The sequence below is a fragment of the Epinephelus fuscoguttatus genome, linkage group LG21 (assembly GCF_011397635.1).
Source record: "Epinephelus fuscoguttatus linkage group LG21, E.fuscoguttatus.final_Chr_v1".
Taxonomy (NCBI): Eukaryota; Metazoa; Chordata; class Actinopteri; order Perciformes; family Serranidae; genus Epinephelus; species Epinephelus fuscoguttatus.
Window position 1 is genome coordinate 20,094,530 of NC_064772.1, and position 26,477 is coordinate 20,121,006.

General features: G+C 40.3%; 2 protein-coding genes across 4 annotated transcripts in view; both read right to left on the minus strand.

Annotated features, from left to right (window-relative positions):
• Positions 1–31: 31 nt before the first annotated feature.
• vill (villin-like) lies at positions 32–21,728 on the minus strand. 2 transcript variants are annotated; one of them, XM_049564697.1, is made up of 21 exons: positions 21,528–21,728; positions 19,141–19,179; positions 12,619–12,702; positions 12,431–12,505; positions 12,119–12,318; positions 11,587–11,695; positions 11,137–11,247; positions 9,708–9,913; positions 9,534–9,612; positions 9,340–9,438; positions 9,056–9,209; positions 8,726–8,826; positions 8,489–8,626; positions 6,890–7,048; positions 6,578–6,757; positions 6,284–6,429; positions 5,732–5,876; positions 2,941–3,129; positions 2,580–2,648; positions 2,077–2,412; positions 32–422 (listed from the first exon to the last, which is right to left on the minus strand). In XM_049564697.1, exons 1-21 carry the CDS (start codon positions 21,570–21,572, stop codon positions 309–311), a joined length of 2,778 nt encoding a protein of 925 aa, XP_049420654.1. In that variant the 5' UTR covers positions 21,573–21,728; the 3' UTR covers positions 32–308. The 2 variants fall into 2 exon arrangements, with proteins under 2 accessions (XP_049420654.1, XP_049420656.1); XM_049564699.1 differs by lacking the exon at positions 2,580–2,648.
• Positions 21,729–24,415: 2,687 nt separating this feature from the next.
• The window catches only part of ctdspla (CTD (carboxy-terminal domain, RNA polymerase II, polypeptide A) small phosphatase-like a), a 47,294-nt gene continuing 45,232 nt past the window's right edge, over positions 24,416–26,477 (minus strand). For both annotated transcript variants that reach the window (XM_049565084.1, XM_049565085.1), the window contains one exon: positions 24,416–25,609. In XM_049565084.1, the coding sequence (XP_049421041.1) occupies positions 25,484–25,609 (126 nt within the window). In that variant the 3' untranslated portion in view covers positions 24,416–25,483. The remainder of the gene's footprint in view (positions 25,610–26,477) is intronic.

Sequence of the window (26,477 nt, forward strand, 5' to 3'; positions counted from 1 at the left end):
TCATGGAATGATCAACATGAAACACTGAAAATACAGATATATATAAAGCATAACAATTAAAAACAATCTTAATTTAAAGTGTAAATCATGTCCCTGATTATTAAAACCACAATCATGTTAATAAGCTAATTCCAGTCAACATTGTAATCACTTTAACTTTGTTGAGGGTTGAAAATATTGTCAGAAAGTATAAAAAAAGGTGCCAACCAATCCTGTCTTTCAACCAACAACAGCTAAAATGCTGCCTCAGTTTGCTTTACAAGTTTCTCTGCGTTACAGTGAGATGGGTTTAACAATGTTTCCATGAATCAGAAGATTCCTGCCTTTTTCTTCAAGTCACTCTGCCTCCACTTGGGTAGCCGCTTGAAGTCTGAGCGATTGGTTCCCAGCAGGTTCTCAAAGTCCACATCAGACAGGTAGTCCTGGGATCAGAGCACGGAGGGGGACAGAGAACAGTTAGTCTGACCTCTACTGTGCACACTGTGTTATTTCATCAGGACACACACACACACACACACACACACACACTAATAACAGGCTTAGCACCTCCCACTGAATCACATCATCTTCACAGCCATGGGAGGATTGTGAGACATCGAGCCCTCAGCAAAGAGACTTGTGAAACCATCCTTACACAGGGGTGGAGGGGCAGACTTAAAGAGATGCAAAACAACTACAAAAGCCCTCCACAGTGTCTCTTTGTGGTTGTTTTGTGTTTCTTTGTTGTTGTTTTATGTTTCCTTGTAGTCATTTTTGCATCTTTCTGTAGTTATTTTGTGACTCTTTGTAGCAGTTTTGTGTCTCTCTGTAGTTGTTTTGTGCCTCTCTGTAGTTATTTTGTGACTCTTTGTAGTAATTTCGTGACTCTTTATAGCCATTTTGTTTTTTGGGGAGTCACTTTGTCTCTGTGGATATAGCGTGACTCTTTGTGGTTGTTTTGTCTCCTTTTAGTCATTTTGCATCTTTTTGTATCTGTGTGTCTCTTTGTAGTTACATTGTGTCCCTTTGAGGTCATTTTGTGTGTCCTTGTTGATATTTTGTGACTCTTTAGAGTTATTTTGCATCTCTTTGTGGTCATTTTGTGTCCCTTTGTAGTTTTTCGTGTCTGTGTCTCTTTGTGGTTGTTTTGTGTTTCTTTGTTGTTTTATGTCTCTCTAGTCATTTTGCATCTTTCTGTAGTTATTTTGTGTCTCTTGGGAGTAATTTCATGACTCCTTGGGGTCATTTTGTGTCTCTCTGTAGCAGTTGTGTGTTTTCTTTGTAGTCATTTTGAGTCTCTGTTTCTCTTTATGGTTGTTTTACGTCTCCTTGTAGTTATTTTGCATCTCTTTGTCGTAATTTTGTGACTCTGTAGTCATTTTGTGCCTCTTCATAGTTGTTTTTTGGGGAGTCATTTTGTCTCTGTGGATATAGCGTGACTCTTTGTGGTTGTTTTATGTCTCCTTTTAGTCATTTTGCATCTTTTTGTAGTTATTTGTGTGGCTCTTTGTAATTATTTTGTGTTTCAATTTCTCCTTCTGGTTGTTTTATGTCTCTTTGTAGTTGTTTTATGTCACCTTTTAGTCATTTTGTGTCTCTCTGTAGTTATTTTGTGTCTCTTTGTAGTAATATTGTGTCCCTTAAAGGTCATTTTGAGTGTCCTTGGAGTAATTTTGTGTCTCTTTGTAGTTGTTTTGTGACTTTTTGTAGTCATTTTGTTTGTCTATAGTCATTTGTGTCTCTGTTTCTCATTGTGATTATTTTATGTCTCTTTCTTTGTAACTGTTTTATGTCTCCTTGTAGTCATTTTTGCAACTGTTTGTAGTTATGTTGTGTCTCTTGTAGTTATATTGTGCCCCTTCTGGGTAATTTGTGTGTCCTTAGAGATAATTTGTCTCTCTTTGTTGAATTTTTGTGACTCTTTGTAGCCATTTTGTGGCTCTTCATAATTATTTTGTGTCTTTTTGGTGTGAGTTTGTGTCTCTCTTTTGACATTGTGTGACTCTTTGTAGGTGTTTCGTGACTCCACACATTGAATAACAACAAGCACGTAATGACTTCCATATTTTTGCACCAGATCCATAATGCTGCACCCACCTCTCTCTGGCTGGGGTCCACTCCCTGCGGCAGCTCGCTGGGAGACTTGTTGATGAGGAGCTCTGGGTCCAGATACATCCCAGAGCCTCCAGCAGAGGGGGACATTGTGCCACCAGCTGGGGATGACGGAGTGTAGCTAGAGGAGGGGGACAGGGTCATGGAGCCAGAGGACAGGGCTCTCTGGGTAGACGGGCTGGTGGGAGTAGTGGGTCTGGGGGACAGATCACCTCCGTGGAGCCTGTAGACTGGAGGGGAGCTCATGGGGCCTCCTGGAGCCCTGTAACCACCCACACCAGTCCCAGCAGGACTCTTATTGAGATTAGTGTTGTTCAGATCCTGCAGACGAAGGACACGAGTGAGTGGAATCATATTTTTGGCGGATTTTTACAGGACATTTGGGAGAAAACATAACATAGTGACAGTATTATTTAATGTTAGAAACATTTGTGATGTTAGTACATTTAGTCAATTAATGAAAGGATTAGTGTCAATCAGTCACTTACAACAGTGATCTGTGAGAGAGATGCTGGATCACTCAGCTTTTTTTTCATCTCCTCATAGGAGTTTCCTCCCTGTGGAGAAGATCAAGTGAGCCAGGATTGAGAATTGATAAGCATGCAGGGTCGTCTTCAAACAATCCATGAAATTATCCACATGCAACCGTATGTCCTTTACAATTTCTTAAACGATTTGTTCACATGAGATATTCATGTCTCTCTTAAATCACCTGTGTCGATGTAATGGAAATGTATGGTCACAGAATACTATTAATATTGATTTGTAATTATTTACTCATGCTACATTATTGTCTACAGAGTACTCTAGTGCCTCTCACTGACATCAAAGGGCCTGTAACAAACTCACGCTCCACTTATGAGGATCCCATGCATTGAACCAGCCGGTGAAGGTGGGCGGTTCGTATCCCTGTTTGACAAAGATGATGGGTGTGTCGGGGTCACGGCCTGCAGGGTGGGTCCGCAGGTATTCCTGCGCACAGTTCCATGCCTCCTTGATCTCGCACTGGTTGGCTGAGTTTCCAACCCAAAAGAAAACCTAAGGTGATTTGGAGAGAGATGGAAAAAGTCTGGTCATTTGAGACATTTTTTGGTAGACTACCACGAAAACCACCTGAAAGTCTGAAGAATATCTTCAGCGTTACGTTTAGAGCTTGTTTGTATCGCCTCTGTGTAAAGTAAAAGTAAAATACAGGACCTTTAAACACATCAAGAACCCCTACCTCACCCCGATGACATGTTCAGGTAAAATGGGACAGTCGTGTTTTTAAATTGGTTAAATCCATTTATCAGTTCAGTCATTAAACCACTAATGAAACCTAACTATTCATTAAAAAAGACTGTCCAACTTTTCTACCATGCATTCCCTGTTCTGTTGCAGCCTGTTTCCTCAGTGCCACATTGTCTACAATAGACAGGCACGTGTCCTTAACAACAGCAAATTCTGGACGATTGTGGCTGACATGGACTCACTGCATCATCTTTTCTGGGATTATTTAATTTCTTTGCAAAGTATTAATAAGAAATCATACATACAATGCCGCATCTCATGCATATGTGTCCGTATGTTTTACAAATTCTGCAGTTATTGAAAAATTGTTTGACATATTGACATATTGTCCAACCCTTCCCTCCCCATCCCCGCTAGCTTAGGATGACCTGTGATGATGAAGAGAAGGAAAGAAAATACATACAGGGATAAGTAAGACGAGGAAATGAATAACTACCAAAAAAAAAAGATAAATATAGTGATAGGATGATCACTAATAACTGTATAGCTTGTACACAAATACTGTATATGTATCTACGTGCATACACATATCCATATAAAGTACAGTTACAGTTACATCAATACATGTATGCATATATCACTCCTCCCTCTGCTAATGTGGAAAGAAAAAAAACAACTACTTCATCATCTCAATATTTTTTAAAATCTAATATGACAGGGTGGCACACAATAGCATAATAACTCAAGACTATATGGCATCATTTAGACTAGAAATATGCAGGTTTCAATTCACAAATGCATCGCTGAATGCATGAAGTACTCAATTGAAACCCTTTCCCATAATAATTGAAGTGTGTTGTGAAAATATTTTGATATTGGTCAAACAGTTTATACAATGTAAACTTCCTACAACCATTTTTGTTGTCATACTTAGGCTTGTCACGATAACAAATTGTTCTGGGCGATTAATTGCGTCAGAAATTATTGCGATAAGCGATAATATTGTGTAATATTGTGCTTTTAAGACCATTTGTATTATTGTTGTAATTTTGCTGTTTTTAGACCATTTTTTAATAAAGGCATAATGATGCAAGTATACCCTTTTAAAGTTTTTTTTTTATTTAATTTTTTTTTTGTTTTGTTTTGTTTTTATATTTTTGGTAGTTTGACTTTTCTTGAATAGTTTGCTGGGAAAAGGCCAGGAACAGGGAGAGGGCTTTGACAAGGTCCCTAGCTTAAATTGAACCACCAGTGTTGAGGTTAGATGGCATTTGCTTGTTGCTTGTTTCAACAGAAACTCATTTCTAGACCATTTTAAATAAATTGGCTTTAGTTAATAATCGTGAAATATTCTCACTGAACTATAAAACCAGGAAACAGTTAGCTTAGCTTGGTCTACAGACTGAAAGCTATGGGAACACAGCTAGCCATTGTTAGGGATAATCCCTGGCTGAAACCAGTCTTGCAACATTACTACTAACATGTGCTGTCACCATTAAACTACAAAGACGCTCTCTCTTATGGTCTTTAAGGGTTATGATCTATTAACGGGACTCTTTCAAGTTTTGTTTATGGATAAATAAATTCTAATATTTAGCTTTTTGTTTAAAAAAACAACAACTTTGAATATGTTTAACGTCATCGAGCATTCCCAAACTATCAGTGTGAGGTCTGTCTGCATCTGCTGACAGGTTAAAACTCCTCTGCAGCGCTGATACACTTCAGCTGAGATGTGAGTCACTTCCCAAGTTAGGAAAGTTGATAGAATGCCTTAACTCTTCGTCCTAAAAGAAGAACCATAGTGAGTCACTCTCAGTGACCTTTCCCAAGTTCGGACCGATTTCCTCCTCTGAGACAGACTGAGCCTGGTTCAGTTTGTTAGAGAGACTTAAGACAATGAGAAACACCTTTATGAAACAGTCCGCTGAGGGATGACTGAGGGAAAATACAAAAGATCAGATGAGATTTGAACCCACAACCCTCAGAGAATAAAAGTGCTTCTTCACCAGCTGAGCTGTCAATAAACCAGGAGGATGGTGGAGACTCACAGAGAAGAACTAGACTTCAGTGTCAGTTCGTCAGTGTGAACACTCTGTAAACTTTGTTTCTCTGCAGGTTGATGGAGGTGACGTTTCTGCAGCCTCAAACTGATCTTCTTTGTCTCTTTGGTTCTTTTCATTAATCATCACCAGAGATGGTGCAGTGGTTAAGGACACTGACTACCAATGTGGGGACCAGGATTCAAATCCCGCCTGGTGCCCTCTAGGACGCCTCTGTAGCAGATAAAATATGACAACGTGCCCTATAGGTCGCCCTTCCATTAGAATAAACACGATGCAGTGCCACATCGGCTGCTCTCTATGAGCTGGTGCCCTCAGGTGGACAGCCTGAGCCCCCCACTGCCTCTCACCTCCTCCCAGGTGTCCAGCAGCATGACATCCTCCTCGTCCAAGTCGCTCTGGGCGAAGTCGTCCACCTCGGTCATCCTAAACTTGCCTGTCTGATTGGAGCATTCAAACAGGCGGGGACTGTGAGGAGGCTCCTCCCTCAGCATTCTGAAACAACACAGAGCTCACACTGTCATTACAACTGTATAATCTGCTCTGTGTGTGTGCGTGTGTGTGTGACTATATTTCAGATGACATTGGGCATATTCCACTGACCTTGATGTAAAAATAATCCATGCAGATTTAAATGTAACCTTATTAATGTTTCAAAACATGATTAAAGAGCTTTTTTGGGCCAGTTTTGGAGAAAAGTCCTTGTTGTTCTAATTGTTATTTTTTGCTTTACATACCATAATTTACAGTATAAAGCAAATATGTAGAGGACAACAAGGCCTGGGTGAATGCTCATTGTTGTTAATGTCTGGATGCTAAAGTATCATTGAGCAAGAAACCCAACCTTGGTTCAGTTTCTCTTGAGACTGCAAAGGTGTGATGCTGCTGCTGCCTGTGCTTACCTCTTGTCACTAGCATAGGGGGCCTTTCCTCCCAGAGCTACCCAGAATTCAGCTGGCTCCTGGCCCTCCATCACCACCTGCTTGTCCTGCTTGGACAGCACATCAGACATCGCTCTCCCCATCACCCTCTCATCCCCGCTGCAGCCCTGGAGACAGACAGAAGCCGACATCAAACAAACACAGATCTGTGTGAAAACGCACCAACACAAATTCACATTTTCACTCTTTTAACCGGAGTTCATGTAAGGCTTCTGCGGCTTGTCGTAGTGCTCCGTAACACAGCGCTTACTGTACCTTTCCATACCACAGGTAGCACATGTGGTCGGTCTTCAGCAGGAAGACATCGTTGGTGTTGAGTGACGAGGCCCTCGCCAACACTTCAGTGGCTTTGGTGTTCAGCTCATTAGTCCCTCTGACCTGGAAGAGCCTGGCACCTCCGTCAGGGTTGACTACACCAGGTCGGCCTGTACCACCCTGAACACACACACAGACATACATGAAAGAGAAATAAAACATTTTCTTTTTTATTGCAGTAAAACATTTTTTTTTGCATTTGAACATTTGTAATCCATCCAAAAAAAAACATCTTCAGTCTTCATATCACACCTCGAAGATGATGAGTTTGCCTTTGAAAATAGCCAGGAAATGCCGAGGCTCCTTTCCCATGATCACCCTGACCTGGACCGGAGCTCCATTGTACTTGTTATCAATATTGACAGCCTGGTAGGCTGAAGCTGTGATCTCATCTTGAGTGGCATGACGGCCCTGGTGTAAGATAAAATGATGTTAATACAGACTATTTTATTTAATGTGGAAGCTGATTTCTGCCAGTGTGATTAAAAAAAAAGTTCCTCTAAGTGTTATAATGAGAAACTTCCTTGAAGTAATGACCTACTTAAGTTAAAAACATAGTATCTCAAAATAATGATGATATTTTTGAGAAATCTTTGCATTTTGAGATAAGTAAGTCATTCTTTTGAGAAAGTTTCTCATTATTTTGAGATACCAAGTCAATATTTTGAAAAAGTTTGTAAGATACTAAGTGATCCTTGGGAGCAGGAGCTTGGGGCAAATTTGATGGATCAATGGTGGGACAAAGCCATCCATAATATATGCTCAACCTTTCCTTGTGGCACGCTGCAGCTTCTACAATTCAAGATATTACACAAAGTCCATTTCAGCAAAGCTCGACTATCTGAAATATATCCTAATATGCAGACCAATGTGACAGATGCCTCTTTTTGTAATTTGAGTCATATGTTCTTCTTCTGACTACATAAATTCTTGACTGACTTTTTTTTTTATTATTTTTACAAAGGTTTTGGGAGTCCAGATAAAAATGGATTTTTTTATTGCTATATGCAACTCCAGAGTAACTCCCCACAGTCAGAAATATTAGCTTCTACTTTCCTTGTGGTGAGATGTCGCATTTTACTCCATTGGAAATCTCCTTAACCCCTTAATCTATGTTGCTATGTCCTTTCTTAAATTTGAGAACATAAGTTTAACAGTTAAATGCTCCTCTGATAAGTTTACTCAGAAATGAAGTTATTTTATAAACTACTTTAATTCCTTAACAACCCTGTCCTCCATGTTTATTTGTATTCATTTTGATTTTGTTATTTAAACATTTCATTATACTGTGTTGTTTAGAAAAATACTTCATTAAAAAAAATATTAATAATATTTACATAATTATTTTTCTAATGCGGTGACAGTTTTAATTGTTCCTGTTCTATTTACAAAAAGAGGAATGGCACTTGTAATTCTTGATTGTTGTTATCATTTATCACTGATTTAAAAAAAAAAAAAAGATAAAGAAAAAAAGGATACTCTGTGATTACTTTGAGAAATCTCGTTATTTTGAGATATTTGGGGCATTTTTATTGGTAAAGTTTCTTATTATATTGAGATATTCATTATTTTTAGATCTCTTCTCATTATTTTGATATAAGTAGGTCATTATTCTGAGAAAGTCTCCTTATTATAAGATACTATTTTTTTATGTTGAGAAAGCTTCTTGTTATTTTGAGATTCCAAGTTATTGAAAGTTTTTCAGTATTTTGAGATACGTCTAAATCGTTATGTTGGGAATTATTTGGAGATATATTTTGTTTCTCTTCATAACGACTTCCAGGATTAATTTTTTTATCACACTGGAGAGCTTAAAAAAGGAGGATATATCCCCTCTGCGATGATACTGACCTGCCACATGTAGAGTATGTACTGCTCCCGGCCGGATTTTTGATATGTGTACAGCACCAAGTAGCAGTCTCCTCCATAAAACTGTCCATATGTACTTGGATTCACTTCAGCCAGCTCCAAATTCTCAATGCGCCACACCTGTAAAAAGGTTTCATCATTTTCCTCTCATGACACAGAAAATAGCCATCTATGTTTCCGTGTTTGTGTGTATTTTGGCATTAGACAAAGTTTCCTCACTTTAACATCTCCAGAGGCATCATCCACCATGCGCTGCTGTGCTGCCAGTTCAGGACGAGCATGGAGCTCCATCACATCAAACTTCACTTGGTCTACCTTCGCTGTATGGAGACCCAAAGTGTAAATAATCATACAAAATCTATGCATTCAAAATATGTTTTATAATCATGAAACTGTAAAAAAAAAAACCCGTAGAAATAAAAACTGCTGACATCAAATAAAAATGACCTACAGTAAGCTCTTTTATTGTGAAAAGAAGCAGGATGAAAATGTACTTTTAAAGCTATCTGACCTAGATGTGAGTTCATTCAAAGGTTATGTATCTATTACCTATCTTCCCTATGCTGTAGGTGGTTCCAAGACCCTGAGTTTGCCCTTTATCTCTCCAGGATTTGAACAAGTGTTTGAACATTGCTGACTCTCCTCCCTCGGTCATCACCTCCACACTGGTGTTGGATGGGTAGTTCTTGGCTTTGATGTAGCCCTGGTAGAAAATATGATGAATTATTGCCATTTAACTTGGTGATCCTTGAAGAATTATAGAGTTTGATGTATAGAAATCTTTTGCTCTGGCTTCACTTCTTATACAGTGTACACTTAATTGATAAACTCACCACTGCCCTGTTGAGAGCTTCTCGCCGCTCCTCCTTGGAGGCCTGTTTGCCTTTCCACACCATCACACTGGAGCCTCTCTGGTCCACGATGTAACAGTCCTGACAGTGAGAGAAAACCATGAGCAATGAGACAGGGCCCATGCTCTATAACAACAGTCTCTGAGGATCATGTTCAAAGGATGAAAGAGAATTACAGTGGAGTGCAGCAGATCTTGCGTAAGAGGCTGCGTGGCCACTTCTTGAACCACTAGATTCCCGCTATTTTCAAAAACACTGAGGAGAAACACAAGGAAGAACAGTGTATGGTTGTATTAAATATTGATATCATGTTGCAGCAATGATCCAACAGATCAATAAAAGGTCCTTACTGGTAGAGCCTGACGCTGGTGTTCTGCACCTGGTCAGGTTTGTCATCAGGAATGGCCTCCTTCAGCTGCCCAGTTCGTTGGCCGAGTACCGCTGTCATGACTTTCATGAGCTCTGGGGAGCTCTGCTCGTCTCCGCCCTCCACCACACCAATCTGAGCTCGACCTCCTCTCTCCCTGTCACGGATGTCCTGAGCCAACAAGACAGCCTGCAAACAAGGAAGACCCATGAAAGAAATATAAACTGACCAAAGGAACATATAACATTTTGTTTAAGCAATTAAAGCCATCCAAAAGATAGAAAAGACTGAGTAATAATCAATTTTTAGGATTTTAGGTTAAATGCATACTAGATAGTATACTAGGGGGTGAATTAGCATGTTTAATTGGCGGTGGCGCCAGCAGAGCCTGTCAGTGAATGCAATCACTCTGACTAGCAGTTCAGTTCACCACCCAAGAAGAAAAACAGAAGTGAGGAAAGTAAACAAAAGGCTAAAGTCATGAAGGAGTGAGACCAAAACAGATTTGTTACACAAGGTAAGACTGGTTTTCTTTAGCCGTTGAGCTCTTTAGCAGAAACATTCTGTGATGGTTTGTGTTAATGTTTACTGGAGCATGGCAAATATGCTTTTTTCCTTCAACATTAGATTGTATTGTTAATGTGCTAACTGGCACCAAGAAGGTCTAGTTTCCTCTTTTCAATGACAATTACAGACTGCCATCTGCTGTTGTGTAGAATTATTTCCTCTCATGCAGGCGCAGAGCAGCGTACATGCTGATTGAGCATCGGCAGTAATCTTTGCGGTGTGTTCATGTGCAACTTTTTGGCCAAGACACGGTGCCATCAGGTGACACAGCAGGGGCCTTCATCACGGCTAGTTCTCTTAAGTCGGTTTGGTGTGTCTGGGCCTTTAGGGAGTCTGTTGTGACATCTGAAAACTCGCCCTTTGGCTAATTCTGTCATATTTACAAGAGTTCATTAATATGCACTGTCCTGATTTCCGGTGGGATGGTAGAGCAGCATGCACGGCTGAGTTGAGAGCTCCCTCACGCCAACATAATTTTGTCCACTAAAACTTGAAAGACAAACACAGAAGGGCCTAAACACCAGCGGATGAGCGGAGGTAAAACTAAAAGAAAAACCTGAAATACCCCGGAAAACCAAGGTAAAGAAACAAACCCTCCGACCAACGTAAATAATATGCTAACATCTGAAGCTAACAACACCACGGCAGCGCCTCAAACCAGCCTGGATGGCATTAAAAAATGTGCACTGTCCCTGTCAAATAAATAAATAATAACAAAATAAAACAAATAAAGTGCCCCAACCCCCACATGGAGAGTAACTGTTGAAAGTTTTTGCATGTCCACATGTGACTCTTTCGCAGTGGTGTAAAGTAGATGATGCTCTTTTATCAGAGCGAAGGATCACCTTGAGCTTCTCTCTCCTGTTGCTCTGGGGTCCATTCCACTGCACTATGGCTTTCCCCATATCCAGCAGGAATATATCTCCATTGTTAAAGCTGTTCCACGACACCTCCACCTGCACACACGCACACAAACTTAACCATGATGGAGAGTTATCAGCCTTTATTCAAATGGATGAAACATGCGGTAATAAAACCAATAAAAAAAACATTCCGAGAAACAAATGTTGTTAGCATAGGGAAATATCAATTAAATACCACACAGTCGTAGCACTCTTCAGGCAATTAGAACCTACTTTGACAGCTATGGCAACAAGCAAGCCATAATTTGTTTAAGAGGGAGCGCCAGCACCCCTCATAGCATGGCTGTGTGAAGCCTGTGATTGCGCCAGTGGGAGGTGCAGGGCAGGCAGCATTAATCCCCGTCAAAGCCCTTTATATTCTACTCTGCCTACCTCCATCGCTGTGACATGCTTCCTCCCTTTGACGTGCAGCAGTCGCAGGATGTTGTAGACGTTTGTGTCAACATGGTGAAAACCTGAGGCCACTCCACCCTTCTTGTAGCTGTGGAGAGACCAGTGTGTGTTACCAAAGTTCAAGTGCAATAAAACAACTATGAAGCACGCACACATGACGCAGGATTATTCCAAAAGCATCAGAGTGTGTTTCTTGTTTTTGTCAATTTTGAAATATAACCTCGGCGTTACATAACCGTGAAGCAAACAGACAATAAAAAGTCAGGGGTTAACGACCTGGGCGAGAGGAAACTGTGTTTTTCTTTGCTAAGCCTCAACAAAACAAGTGTAATTTGTGTCATAATGATTTCATGCAGAGGGATTACTGTTGTAAGCCATGTCTCAGGGAGATTACAGCATAAGTGTGTGTGTGTGTGTGTGTGTGTGTGTGTGTGTGTGACTCCTTCTCTTCATTTGGTCACCACCCCCCTTTCAAGTTCACATACCAGCCCTTTTTCTCTGACTCACTCACATGAGGCCATTTTTGAAGTAGCTCCTGAAGTGCGGCGACTCGTTACCCTGCACTTCCCTGTGCTGGACCGGACTCCCGCCCAGGTACTCGTCCAGCTGGGTGACGTAGATGGCTGCTGCACCTTGCTCATCCTGAGAGGAGGAGTTTCCTATCCAGTAGTGGATGTCAGCTGACTGTCCTGAGCCCTTCTTCTCACTTATCTGGTGAAAAACACAAAAGATAGAAGTCTCACATTCGCAGACGTACTATGAAAGCATGCACAGCTCACACGCACTTCATTAATGTTTAGCCTCGTGGGACATTGTTACTCACACACAGAACAATGTAACAGTCTCCCTCAAAGAAGTTACCAAAGCCTTGGGCTGGAACAGGCACCATCTTCATGTTCTGAATGAGAAAGCATCAAAAACATGACATAAAATCGTATACAAAAATAAGACCAGAGTGACCAGTAATGTCCAAATATGGGTTGCATGATACTCGTTGACTGGCTGACTTACATTGATGGTCCATATCTGCAGGCCTGGCTTTCTGTTGATGTTTCTAAATGTGTCTTGATTGTCATCACTCATCATTCTGCTGAACTGAAACACATAAGGAAAAAAAGACTGAGAATCACTATTGACTTTAACTTGCATTTGACACTTTTTATTTTATATGATGTGTATAAGCAAAAGTTGTACAGCAACTTGAAAAATCTTAGTGCTGAAATGATGATGCACAACATCTAATGTGGGATAAAAATCTTTTTTCAGGCCAGTTGCATTAGATCTTTACCCACACTGGTTACTTCTCCAATAAAGAAAATGCAGTCCATTAGAGTTCACTTTGAAATAGGTTTACTACGAGTCTTCTTCTGTGAGATCACACATATACACACCGAGCTGGTCCCAGGAGCATTATGGGCCTTGTTGGCAGAGCCCTCCTATCGTTACGCCCTCTGATCACCACTCCCTACCTCTGCCAGCATTGTTTCTTAAACTCAGAACACACTCTGTGTCAACCTGCTCCTGACACCATTGTTTCTCATCCTCTGAACTTGGTGACATCACCTGAGTGCAGATGCGGATACACGCAACAACTTGAGTACAGATTAGAACGGTATGCACCATTATCTTTTATCTTTCATACAGGGCAACAAAAGTACACGATTAATAATGACTTAATGCAGTTTTAAAGGGACAGTTCACCCCAATCTCTGCTTATGGACAAGAGGCTTGTGCTCGTGACAGAGTGATGTAAACATAAATGGTGTCCTCCTCAACTGAGCTGTAAATTAGCTAGCGCAGTGGTTCTAGGTGAGCTAACAGTAGATGCTCGCTTCCTTCTGCGCAGTGATACGTTTTATGGGTGTAGTTTGGTCGAGAGAAAAAAGTTCCAACATGTGCTCACAACAAGGTCCATGGATTGTCTGTAGTAATTGGGTCATGATTTCTGGAAAGAGACATTACTGTTGAGTTTTCAAATCTATTTTCTTGCACTTTGAGCACCACAGAGTTAGTGCCATCTAGTTCTATGATATTTCGAGAGAAGGCAGACATCTCTATGGTCGATATCTCCAGCACACTGCAACTCACACCAAAACAATCTAGACTGATACATAGCACTACAGATAAGAGAAATATGACATAATTTTGATTTTAGGGTGAACTGTCCCTTTAAAGCACTTGTGCTTTACTTAAGTATTTTAATTTTGAGCTGCTTTATACTTTTACTTCCCTACTTTTTATGGTAGTATGACCTGACACCTATTACTTTGCATATTAAGATTTTAAATCTGAAACATATGATGAGGTTGTGAAATGTGTTAAAAATGACAAAACTAAACACCATTTAACATCATTTAAATCAGTTCCATCTCAACCAACAATAACAAAAAAAAATGCTGCTTACACATTAAAAAAATGATCCAGTAATATAAAACTCAAGAATAACATTCACAAGGGCCCTATTTCTGCATTACTATTTACTTTGATACTAATAATTTTAATGCAGGACTTTTACTTTTCACATCAATGACATATTTCATCCTTTTAAGTCGATATGGCTAACTTAGCAAACAATTTCCTGTTTACACATCCAGCAGATGAGGAGCAACAATAGCATTCATTAGGAGTTGAGTTTCTGGCTGATAGGCCAATACTCACTCTCTTTTAGCTCTGTTTTTGGTCTCCACCAACTCCAGAGGGAAATATTTGGCTCTTTAGCTGCCAAAGTGTTCAGTCATGTGACTTAATTTTTCATTTGGTGCTGGGGAGATAGTCCATTTAGATTTTAGCATGTTTACTGTAAAACTTCAAATAAAAGCCTAGTCCCAGTTAAACACCCAGTCCCCTTTTACTGGCCTACTAGGCTACACATTTTAACAAATAAAGGCATGTCTCAATTAGAGGCCTGGTCTATTTTTTAAGTTCTTTGGATGTATAAAAACAGGTTGTTTGCTACCCACTTGAGCTACTCTTAGTTAGCTGCTTCACTCAAAAGGTTTTTTTTTTTTATATAAAAATGAATCATGTTATGAAGTTGTTAGTATTTTTATAACAGGATAAAGTGGTGTTGTGTTGGCATGCCAGGTACCGTAAAGTGAGTGCCATAATTCTCTCTGTCTCTACAATGCGCTGTCTGTCAGAACCAGATCAAATGAATGACTCATAACTGATTTGTTGTTAAAAGCCTAATTTTTATACAATATTCATACTGGCTTAAACAAACAAACAGTTTGGTAGTATTTCCCATCTTTGCTGAAACAACAACAGTTTTATGTGAAAGGAATTAAAGACCTGTCCCAAATAAAAGCCTGTTGAGTTCAGTGATTTAAGCAAATAATAGTCCGGGTTACTAATTGAAGTTTTACGGTACATAAGACAACAGCTACCTACTGTAAGAGTGAATGAAAAACAATAGAGATAGGATGGAAAACCCAATAAAAATACCTGTCAAATGCTCAGCAAAGCTGAGGGAAACTGTTTTGAGTTTTTTAATGCTTCCTCCACCACTGCTCATGGTCTAACAGTATTAAGTATGTGTTAGAACCATATTATAAAACACATATTCAATTGCAACTCCTCCAAAGTACTTCAACAGAAAAATATAGCATTTTTGAAGCCTCCTCCTCCACACTGCTCATCCTTCGAGTTCCCTATCTTTTCACTGGAAACAGATGTCTCCAAAGTGACAAGTGAACCATTTCAAAAGATTGGATCTCTGACAGCGAAACACCTCTAATCCTCCTAATGAGTGTCAGCTTGGCGCCATAGCAACATACAAGTTCTGCAATCAGCGGTGCTTAAACAGCCTCTTGACTCAGATATCAGAAACAACAGCACTGATAAGCAAACACACTGTAACACCAGCTGAGCCAAGAATATAGGCTTAGTGGTGACACACTGTATGGAAACAGGCTTGGTGGGATGCTGCGCTGCCTGCAACATATCATGAATGCAAATACAGGATCCATGCATACATGATGTGATTGGCAAATAGCTGGAGGAACTGAGGTTGCACTTATTCTCCAGAGGAATAACCCGGCTGTAATTCACTGGCTCGTACACAGAGCCTAATCTTTGCTCCAGGTGCAGGAATAAAATGTCTGTCTGGGCAGTGATTGATGGAGTGGGTGGTGTGAGGTGAGGTGGGACAGATCAGGTCAGCTGTACAACACCAGGATGTTAACCACACCCTTTATTAGTACAATCAAGGCTCCGGTTTTCAGCCAATCAGATAAAAAGAGCTGACACACACAGAGTAAACAGAAAAAAAGGGTTGAGATTTCAATAACATGACAGGGGTTGGGCTTAAGTTGCAAAACTTTATTTGGTGTGTGAGTCTGAGGAATGAGGGGCAAAGATTGAGTCAGACCGTTTCATAATATCTTGTGTATATTACATAAAAAGCTGCACTTCTTTAATTGGCTTTAAAGTAAGATTATGTAGCCACAGTCTTGAAAGCTTTTTAAAATAGACATAAATAGACATGGGTCATTGAAAGTGCTTTGCTGTGTTACACAAGACAACAGACCACAGTGTGCCATCACTTCAGCACAGCCCTTTGCTAAGTCCCGCCCTCGGACGTGGACTGGCCAATCATAACGTAGCATCAGGCTGGCCCAGACCAGGGTCCGACAACAGCTGTGCTCCATTGACTCTAATGCAATCATTTCAGATTTCCTTCATTTTCAGGCTGGCTTTGTGGATTTGGAGCTAAATGTTGTGTCTGGGGCACGTCGTGTATTAATGATACTCGTTGCCTGGAGAGGTTGGAAAAAGACATACGTTTCCTCCCTGTTCCGAAACCAAAACCAAACCCTGAAAAGTGTAGGGTTAGCTAGCTAGCTACTGAAGATATAGCCTACTGAATGTATACACATGCTGCTTTTGCTTGATAATAATTATAACAGTGAAACAAAGACCAACCCTGCTGTACAGGAACCAGTGAAGGGAAGCAAGGAAACTTTGCTGATATTCAACCAGCTGTGTGTCATCGCAGTGTGTGCAGATGAACGTTGTTTGAGTGGCGGCACGGGGGCGAAGCCAAACATTTTCATCTGCACACACTGTGATGCCACACAGCTGGTTCAGTATCAGCAAAGTCTCCCTTTATATTCATTGTCTTGTGTGTTGATCAGCAGTGATGTGGTGGTTCACTTTTACACTGTGATCTGTAGCCTATAGTTCGGCTTTAGCTTCTATCTTTGTCTTTTTAACCTGTTGTTGCTGCTGAGTCAGTTTGACATCCTGGATATATCCTTCAAACACAGACTGTAGACCCCTCTGTCTGCTTCTCCCTGGAATCACTCTTTCATTTTTCCAAAAATATGATAATATTTCTTCAGGGAGTGCAGTTAGTTACAGTGTGGGCTCCATGCTTACTACAACAGCTTGTCACAAAGGGGCAGGTCTTAGAGAAAGGTTCAGCAAAGGTCAATTGAAAAGTGTCCTCAAACTTGAGTTTTACATTCCCCTTGGAAGTTTTAAAGCTTTATTATGTGATGTTTTTTGTTATGATTCTTGCAACTGTTTCTTTTGATTTATTATTGTGTAGTTGTGTTGTTTTTGTCTTGCTGATTGTGTTTGTATGGATTTTTCTTGTTTTTCAAATATGTCTTTTAAAAGAGATCGTATCTCAATAAGACTGCCTGATCAAAAAGATTTTTTAATAGTTGTTTGGGAGCTTCTGTGAAGCCCGCTGGTTCTCATTATAAAACAGTAACAGTATTTAAATTTGAAAGGCTATGTCCCTGCTACAGTGGTCGCAGGTTCAATCCTAACTCCATCTCTTTGCTGCATGTCATTCCCTCACTCTCTCCCAAATTCTTGCTAGACTTCTTTATCTAATAAAGGCAAAAATCTCAAAAATAAAATTAACTAAAAGTCATTGAATTTGATGTTTAAGAAGGTGTGGGAACCCTGCTAATAATGAATACTAAAACACAGTATATCTGTGGCCAAGTGCGCTAACACTAGCCACCTTAAGCTAATGGTCATGCTAATGAGGCTGCAGCAGCTGAACATATGAGTGTAGCCAACTAAACTGAATCAGGGTGCATTTTGTTGCTTGTGAATTTTAATTTGTAAGATGAAGATTATGTTATTGCTTCATTCAAAAATTACATAATCTCACTTTAAAGCCACATTGAAAAATCTGCTTGAAGCTCAACAGCTATTTGCTGTGTAGGCTATACAAACATCATTGCGTTTATTGGTCTAACAAACACTTATTGCTGACACGTGTCATGCCATGTAATGTTGTAATCATTTGTTATGTACTTATTAATTGTAAAGCTGAGCAAGAACAGTGTGCAGGATTTTCTGTTCAAAGACTCAGCTAACTTTGACATTTCAAATGACTGCTGGTGAAAATGAACTTCAAGCTAACTCTGGTACAATATATCAAATAATGATTTTGTTCATGGTTCCATTCAAATGAAAAGAAGAGGACGCAAAAGGTCTGTGCATGGCTCCAAACAAATGATCCTTTTGTTATTTCAGGGCAACATTTCAATCTACAAGCGAATATAAAGCTGGCCTGAAAAGGGGACTAAACTATGCATTCAGTTTATTTCTCTTATCATTATATCTACAGCTGCATTGAAATGTTGCCTTGAACAGAGAAAAAGATAATAAAACTATTTCTTTGGAGCTGAACAATATGTAGACCTCCTTTGTGCTCGCTCAGATAAATGAAATAAATATTGAAATGGTAACAATAACCTCACAGACTTGGAAAACTTTTTTTTTTTTTAATTATTATTATGTTGAATGAACAGAGAGAGTTTTTTTTTCCTGTTGCTAGAAACCATTTATCATCACATTCCCCATTCACAGTCCCAAACATCTATTGACCATTTCCTTTTGTACCTGGGCTAAAGAGATGCCACACCCATGACCACTCCAAATATTAGTCTGTAACTAAAAGTTTTCCCTCTGTATGCATATGATATATAGTAAACCAAACTACTCTAAATTTACAGAGGAACTGGTTTATTTGTTATGAAATAACCACTTCTATAATTTAGTTTGTTATCTAAATCAATTTCCTGAATAAACTTTCACAGATATCTGGATGTAGAAGACTTAACCTGAATTAAATATTTTAAATAACTGACTTATTTACTGGACTAAATGGCACTGTTGTACAAAATTTTGGCTGCTGTGGCAACTCCCTGTTGTGAATGAAAAACAACCAAGTGAAAGCAGTGTTGCTTCCACGACCGTGACAGGAAAGACTGGTTTATTTTCAATTAAACTGCACTGTCCATTGACTTAGCATAGACAATGAGTTTTGTTAATGCTCTACACACATGCTGTCTTCACCTCATTTTATGACATGTATGACATGATGTAGGTTAAAAACACAACATGAAGTCTGTTTTAGAGATTTTCTTTTTCAACAAATATGATGATTAAGATGTTATTTTTTGCAAACTGCAGTGATTTAGATAAAGGAAATGGATGGACAGATGTTCAAAAAAACTGACAATAATCTAATAAAACATGTCACCAAAATAAAGGTACAAATCTTACCTTGTGTTGTGTATGGTGGAGTGAAGGCCTCGCTGTCTCCTGGAAGGTGTTGAAATAGATTAGTGAAATATGCAATAAAGTATCGCTCCTTTCCCTCCCGCAAGCTGGAGTGAGTGTGGCAGACAGGGCTGGGTGTATTTGTCTCCACTCCCAGGTTTGAACACACCTGCAATTTCCTGCTTCAATATTTGCAGTACAACAACCTTAATACGCCTCTTTTTTACATTGTTTCCTGGCCCTTCCTGAGAAAAGGTGTTTTGAAGTGGAGATTCTGGCATCTTTTAAAGGGACATTTGAACCCAAAACTCAAACATACATATTTTTCTTCTGACCTGTAGTGCTATTTATAAGTCTAGATTGTTTTGGTGTGAGTTGCTGAGTGTTGGAGATATCAGCTGTAGAGATGTCTGCCTTCTGTCAAACAAAGTGGAACAAGATGGCACTCGGCTTGTGGTGCTCAAAGTGCCAAAAATAAATAAGCAAATGAAATAAAATAAAATTAAATAACATGAAATTAATTTTAATTAAATTAAATCAAATTAAATAACTCAACAGCAATGTCTCTTTAAAGAAATCATGACCCAGTTACTCAAGATAATCCACAGACCTTGTTGTGAGCAGTTTCATGTAGGAACTATTTTCTTTCATCTGAACTACACCTGCCAACCGTATCACTGCACTGACATAAGTGTGCATCTGCTCATGGAAAACGCGAGATGTAAACAGTAATAGTGTCCTCCTCGACTGAGCTGTAACGTTAGCTAGCTCAGTGGTGCTTGACCAGCTAGCAGTTCAGTAGATGCACACTTCCTTCTGCGCAGTGATACTGTTGGTGGGTGTTGTTTGGTAGAAAGAAAGTAGTTTCTACATGAAACTGTTCACAACAAGGTCTGTGGATTGTTACACTACTATTGGACAATTTTCTTTCTACTGAACTACACCTGCCAACTGTATCAACACGTGGAGGGAAATGTGCATCTACTGCTAACTCATCAAGTACCGCAAAGCTAGCTAACGTTACAATTCAACCATCAATATTTACATAACGTCCATGAGTAGATGCACGCTTCCTTCTGCCTGCTGATATCACTGGCAGGTATCCTGAGCTGTCATGAGCATGAGCCTCTCATACATGAGTAGATGCACACTTCCCTCTTCCCCCTTGGGTAAATATGATTGGTGGATGTAGTTCGGTAGAAAGAAAATAGTTCTAAACTGTTCACAACAAGGTCTGTGGATTATCTTGAGTAACCGGGTGGTGATTTCTGGAAAGTGACACTTATGTTGAGTTTTCACATTTATTTTTTAGGGGCTTTGAGCACCTCTAGCCAAATGCCACCTGGCTTCATTATATTCTAGCAAAGGCAGACATCTCTACAGCCGATATCTCCAACACTTGGCAACTCACTGAGAGAGGGAAATATGTATTTTTGGTTTTAGGGTGAGCTGTCCCTTTAGGGATGAATGAAGAGAGCCAGAACTGCAGAATGCACCACAAAGTCGAGACGCTTGAGAAAACCACCTGAGCTGAGATGGACTCAAGCCTCACTAGAGGTCCTGATTGTGCTTCAAGTAGCCAGCCGTAGCTGTGTTTATGTTCGGCTGAGCCCTCGGCAGCACAGCGGGCATTACAGGGGCCACTTGACACCAATTATTCATTCCACAACTGTTACAACTAGCAGATGGGGGAATTGGACTCAAGGAGCTCGGAGTGGTATTGGAAAGGAATCAGAGGCTTTTTGTGGCTAAGTCTCTCATTCTGTGCCTACTCACACAGACACTCAAGGAGGAACGCTTGACATTATTGAAGGTTTACAGCTCTGGGCTTTGATCTCCCAACAGAGGAGGCATTGGCAGCTTGTGTTTACATTTGTTTGCTAAATGTGGAAATGTATTAACACACTGTATCCAAAGTGATTTGCACACTTTTTTTTTTGAAGTATTAGACAAGAGGAGTCTTTGCAGAGTGTGGATGTTAATCTGTAGTCAAACACTGAATTTTATGTAAAGATACAAGAGAAATAAATTGTGGGTGAGTAGCTTTCACAGTTGAGGATAACCTTGAAACCGACAGATCAAAAAATAAAGGCTCTGATATCTCTCTACCAAAAGCATCAAACCCTGCCTCAGCTGTCATTCCCAACATTTCCAAACTGTGTGAACAATCTGTAAACTTCTTCTGATGCACGTTGCAGCCAGTGCATGAATCATTGATGAGGCTCCCTGCTGATGTTTTCTGTACAGAGACACATCTATTACACTTGTCTTTGTCTTATATAGTTCACACGATCCCTGCAAGGGAATCTGAAAAAACAGATTGTTACGTAACTAACCTGGTTTTCTTGTTAACCAACAGCTTCAAGTCAACAGCCTGAAAGTTTTCTTACCTTTGACCACAGCTTTCCATTTTTAGATTCAATCCTGGACTCCATTATGAAAATATGATCATTTCAACAATGTGGTGAACTTCAGTCCCCACATATCTGAGGAACGAGTGGAAAATTAAGAGGAAAAAACAAACCCTCCACAAGAGTTCTTCAGGCTGTAACAATAGGCTCTGTAATGCCTAATCCACAGCTGCAGTTAAAGTGGCTGCTACGTAAGCGGAAGCTAAAAGTTCACATCAAGATATCACATGAAGTTTAGCACCTCTTGGTTGCACATTAACCAGTTCATATCCATAATATTAATGCACCTGCAGATCATTTAACCTTGGAGACAATGGGGCTCAAACCTTTGTCCTCTTGGGTTAAATTCATCATTAAAATGGCTTTAAATGCAATGTGTATAATAAAGCACATTATTTTTACAATGTTATTTAGCCATAATTCAGCATTTGATGAATACATTTTAGATTGCGTAAAATGTATTAAGTTTCTTGAGCACTTTAAGGACTTTTTGCCGAGGTAAGCTTAAAAAATTCCTTGACAGTTAAACAAACTCAATCTGCTGACAAAGATCATGTGATATGATCGAAAGCTCCCGGACAGCTACTAAATGGACCTCATTAGTGAATTTGCTTTGTAAATTATTGTTTCCCAAGTCAAGACTGAACTCTAAACCTCAAGATGGAGACAATTTAGTCCAAGTACACATGTACACAGGTGTTTTTGAAAACTGGCTTTTACCCTCTTTTGTCTTAAAAAGAAATCCTGTCCACACAAGACCTGTTTTATAAAATCACTGTCCGAACGAAGCAGCAAAAACACAAGTTAAGTGCTGTCAAGTGCATGCCAAGCCAACAGGTAGTGTTACAACCCTAACTCTGAGAAGAAGAAGATGCTGGCCAATCGGAAGCCTTAAAAAGAGCTATTACTGGAAGGCTAACTGGAGCTGTGACCATTGATTTATAGAGAACTGGATATAGCGTTAGAGGTGGGGACACTTTCATGAAAGTTGCTCAGGGGCGGATGGAGCCAAAAAAGTTCAACTTCTCCAGTGTAAAATTAGGGGCAGCTGTGGCTCAGCAGGTAGAGCGGGTCGTCCACCAATCACAAGATGGTGGCTCGATCCCTGGCTCCTTCAGTCTACATGTCAAAGTATCCTTGGACAAGATACTGAACCCCAAATTGCTCCCAATGGCGGTTTCATTGGTGTTTGAGTGTCTGTGAATGGTTACTGTGTCGCAGGTGGCACCATGTACGGTAGTTTTGGCTACCAGTGTGTGTATGTGTGTGTGAATGGGTGAATGTGATGTAGTGTAAAAGTGCTTTGAATGGTCAGAAGACTACAAAGGTGCTGTACAAGTGCAGTCCATTTAAAATTACCCAGACGTTCCACATCATTGGACTCATAGAGCAAGCTCATTGGAGACTTCGCTGGCTGAGTGGCTAACAGTTTAGCTCTTTGCTACATTTAAAGGGGATTATATGATTTTATTGTGCAACTCTTCTAGCCAAATAAAATGTATTCAGACCTGTGGAAAGTGTATCCACTGATTTGCATATGTTTCTTTCACAATGTAAGTCTATGGGAAAAAGTATTTTTGGGCCCAATGGCAATATTGGCTTCAAAGTCCAGCGCACTTCCTGTTGGCTTGGCAGTGACCTCTGTAGCAAATCTTGATGTCTCTGTTCCTCAGTATAGTGTAACTGTACATTAATGTTTAAACATGCAAAAAGTCCTGTTAGCAAAGTTAGAGCCAGCACTTTTTTTGTCCGAGTTTCCATATGTCCATGTGCACGTGGACAAGGCCTCAAAGTGAGAAATAGCTGTTTAGGTATTTCAATATGCAAACATTATCCAAAAATCAGCCCTTCATGTGTCACAAACATGCATTTGACTTTTTAGCCAATAGGGGGCAGCAGAAACAAGCCGTGAACACAACATGTTGTTATGTTGAACTTGTTTGCGAACAGTTGCTTATTTACACATCCAGCATTTATTTAACATTAGCATTCATTCAGGGTCGTGCCTCTGACCACCTGGTGAGTCCAATAATCTCTCTTTTAGCTTAGTTCCAAAGGGAAATATTTTGCTGTCTAGCTGCTAAATGCTCCATTACATTCACCAACTAGTGGCTAACTTTCTATTTTTTCTGTTTGGCACTGAACTGGTGGCGTACAGTCAGCTTATTAGAGCTTTTTCACTGGAAACCGTGAGGAGGAGGATGATTATCTGGTTTGTCACTGCGGCGTCAGCAGTGATGCAGGTGTTCCACAGGACTGTGGGTGAGGAGGGATCTGAGCCAGAAGGAAAAGCTCTCCATTTACCGGTCCGAGTTCTGACCATCACCTGTGGTCATGAGCTTTGGGAAGTGACTGAAAGAATGAGATTGCGGATACAAGCAGCCGAAATAACTTCCCTCCATGGGGCAGCTGGGCTCAGCCTGAGAGATAGGGCGAGGAGCTCAGACATCCAGAGAGAGCTCAGAGCAGAGCTGCTGCTCCTTTGGGTTAAAAGGGGCCAACTGAGGTGGTTCAGGCATTTAATCAGGTTGCCCCCTGGGCGCCTCCCGTTTGAGGATTTCTGGGCACGGCCAACTGGTATGAGGCCCCAGAGTAGATCCAGAACACGCTGGAGGGATTAAATATCTCATCTGGCCTGGGAACGCCTCAGGGTCCCCCAGGAGGAGCTGGAAAATGTTGCTGAGGAGGGGGCGTCCACAATACCTTGCTCAGCCTGCTGCCCTGGCACCATGGCCCTGGATGAATGGATGAAAATGGATGGATGTGTTGTCCCTTTCACATACTGTCAACTGATTGTATGTTCATATAAAAATAATGAAATAAAGCAGCTTTATGGTGTGTTAAAGTCATTTCACCATGGTACAAACTGACAGTGTGCAAACTTGCAACTTTAATAATGTTGTACAGTACGATTTCAACAGCAGTCTTTACAATGCACCCGACCCCCTTTTCCCCAATAAATAGATTTTCATGTACTCTAAGCTAATTATTATATCTTCCTCAAAAGTTTAACATTTATTGGTGGACGGTGATGTCATCACAAAGGTTTCCTTTTTTTTCTTTTTTTAATAATAAATTGGGGTTTCAATGTCTTTAAGAATTATCAATTTACAGTCACTGTCAAGGATCAAATGATGTCATTCAGTCACAAATCACATTGAATTGTAGAAATCTTTGGTAAATTTAACAATTCAATGTTACTGAACTCAAAAGCAAAGAATTATCCAGGTCTGACAGGCTAGTTGGACACATCTCGAGGAAATGATTCTGTTCTGTGTTCTCCGATTAAACCACAATTACCAAAGACTCATTTCCGACTTCAATTTAAGGATTTAGTAATATGCATTTGGAGACTTGAGTAAATATGCAGCATAAAAATGTGCACCCCATAACCCGACACAACAAAATCAGCACAGTAATGAAGGCACTTCATTCTGTAAGAGAAGATAAATCACAGTTGTTTGAATGAAAGGTCAGACGAGATACAACAGCCTGCATAGCACAGCTCAACACAAAAAAACAAAAAGGTCACCCGTTCTCAAAAAAAAGAAAGTTCGTTCTGTCTATTGGATTATTTTTGGTAACTAAAATATTACTTGATAGAATAGTAAAACCTCCGCTCTCTGATAGAAAAATTACTTTATGTATGTCTTGCTTAGAAACATATAGTATGTACATACAGTGATATAATCTTTTGTCAGTAGGAGTCCTGTACAAAGAGTCCAAGAACCCAGAGATGGTAAGAATCCCTACAGTTGTTGTCTCTAGATTTCATTATTGACGGAACAAATTGCCTGAAGTCCTCAGATTAGGAGCCACGCTGGGACTACCAGTGATGCTCGGAGGACGGGAGCCGGGCTGCGGGCCGTGGCAGCGAGGTGAGGCCTCTATGCAGCGGGGCCGAGGCAGGGAGGACCAGCTGGAGCCGCCGTTTGCTACCTGTTCCTCAGGCTCTGTAGTAGACTGTAAACGTCTTCCTCCTTACTGAGGCCCTCGAACAGAGGAATCAGGTCCAGCAGCTCCGTGTCCGTCAAGTCGTCAAACCAGGACTGCACTGGGACCTGCGGAGAGAGGAAACAGAGAGATTTTATTTATTTGAAGGGAGAAGACTGAGCTCTCAGTCGATGCTGAAGTGCTGCATTATAGTTGAGGAGATGGTGCGAGTTTCGTGTGAATAATTAATGGGGGAAACGCATCAAAGGCATGAAGAGTGGCAGCAGCTCTACTGAGCAACTTCTCCACAGAGGAGAGAAATCTCATAAAGCTGGGAACACCGCCTCTGGCGCAACACTGTTTTTAAAACAACAGCGCAGATTAAAACTGACAATGTCTCGCAGATATAATCATTTACCAACATCAGTAACTTTATTACAAACTTCTCTCCGTGGTACCAGTGTATTTTGACCCCAGTTTAGTCAGGATTTCGAGACACATACATTTATATATGCAGAGCTATGCTAAAAATAATCAGACATTTTCCAAGTTTAGTTTAGTTGATATTAACTCAAGTGTGACTAAACGTAGTTAGATTTCTGGGTCAAACACAAAAAAAGACTCTCTTAGATACCCCTAACAAATGACATGTTTTCAGGAACCTAAACACAACATTAAAGGGGTATTTCACCACTGGAAAGAAAAACCATGATGTCTATGCAGTGGAAAGATGCAAATACTTAACCCTACAGCGACAAGAATGCACTGCGCCGCACCAGACCAATAAACAGTCCTGCTGGTGGATGATGTAAGTGAACACATCCATTAGAAACAATGGCGGCTGGCAGGCAAGAAACTATCTCAAACTCTTACAATTAAACAGTAAGCTGAAACATGTTTTGGAAAACATTCGAAGCTAGACATAGGTGACTCAGAAACATTTTTTTGGGCTTCAATTTCACTGTGCAGGAAACAGTATGGCGCCCAATTCCTGTT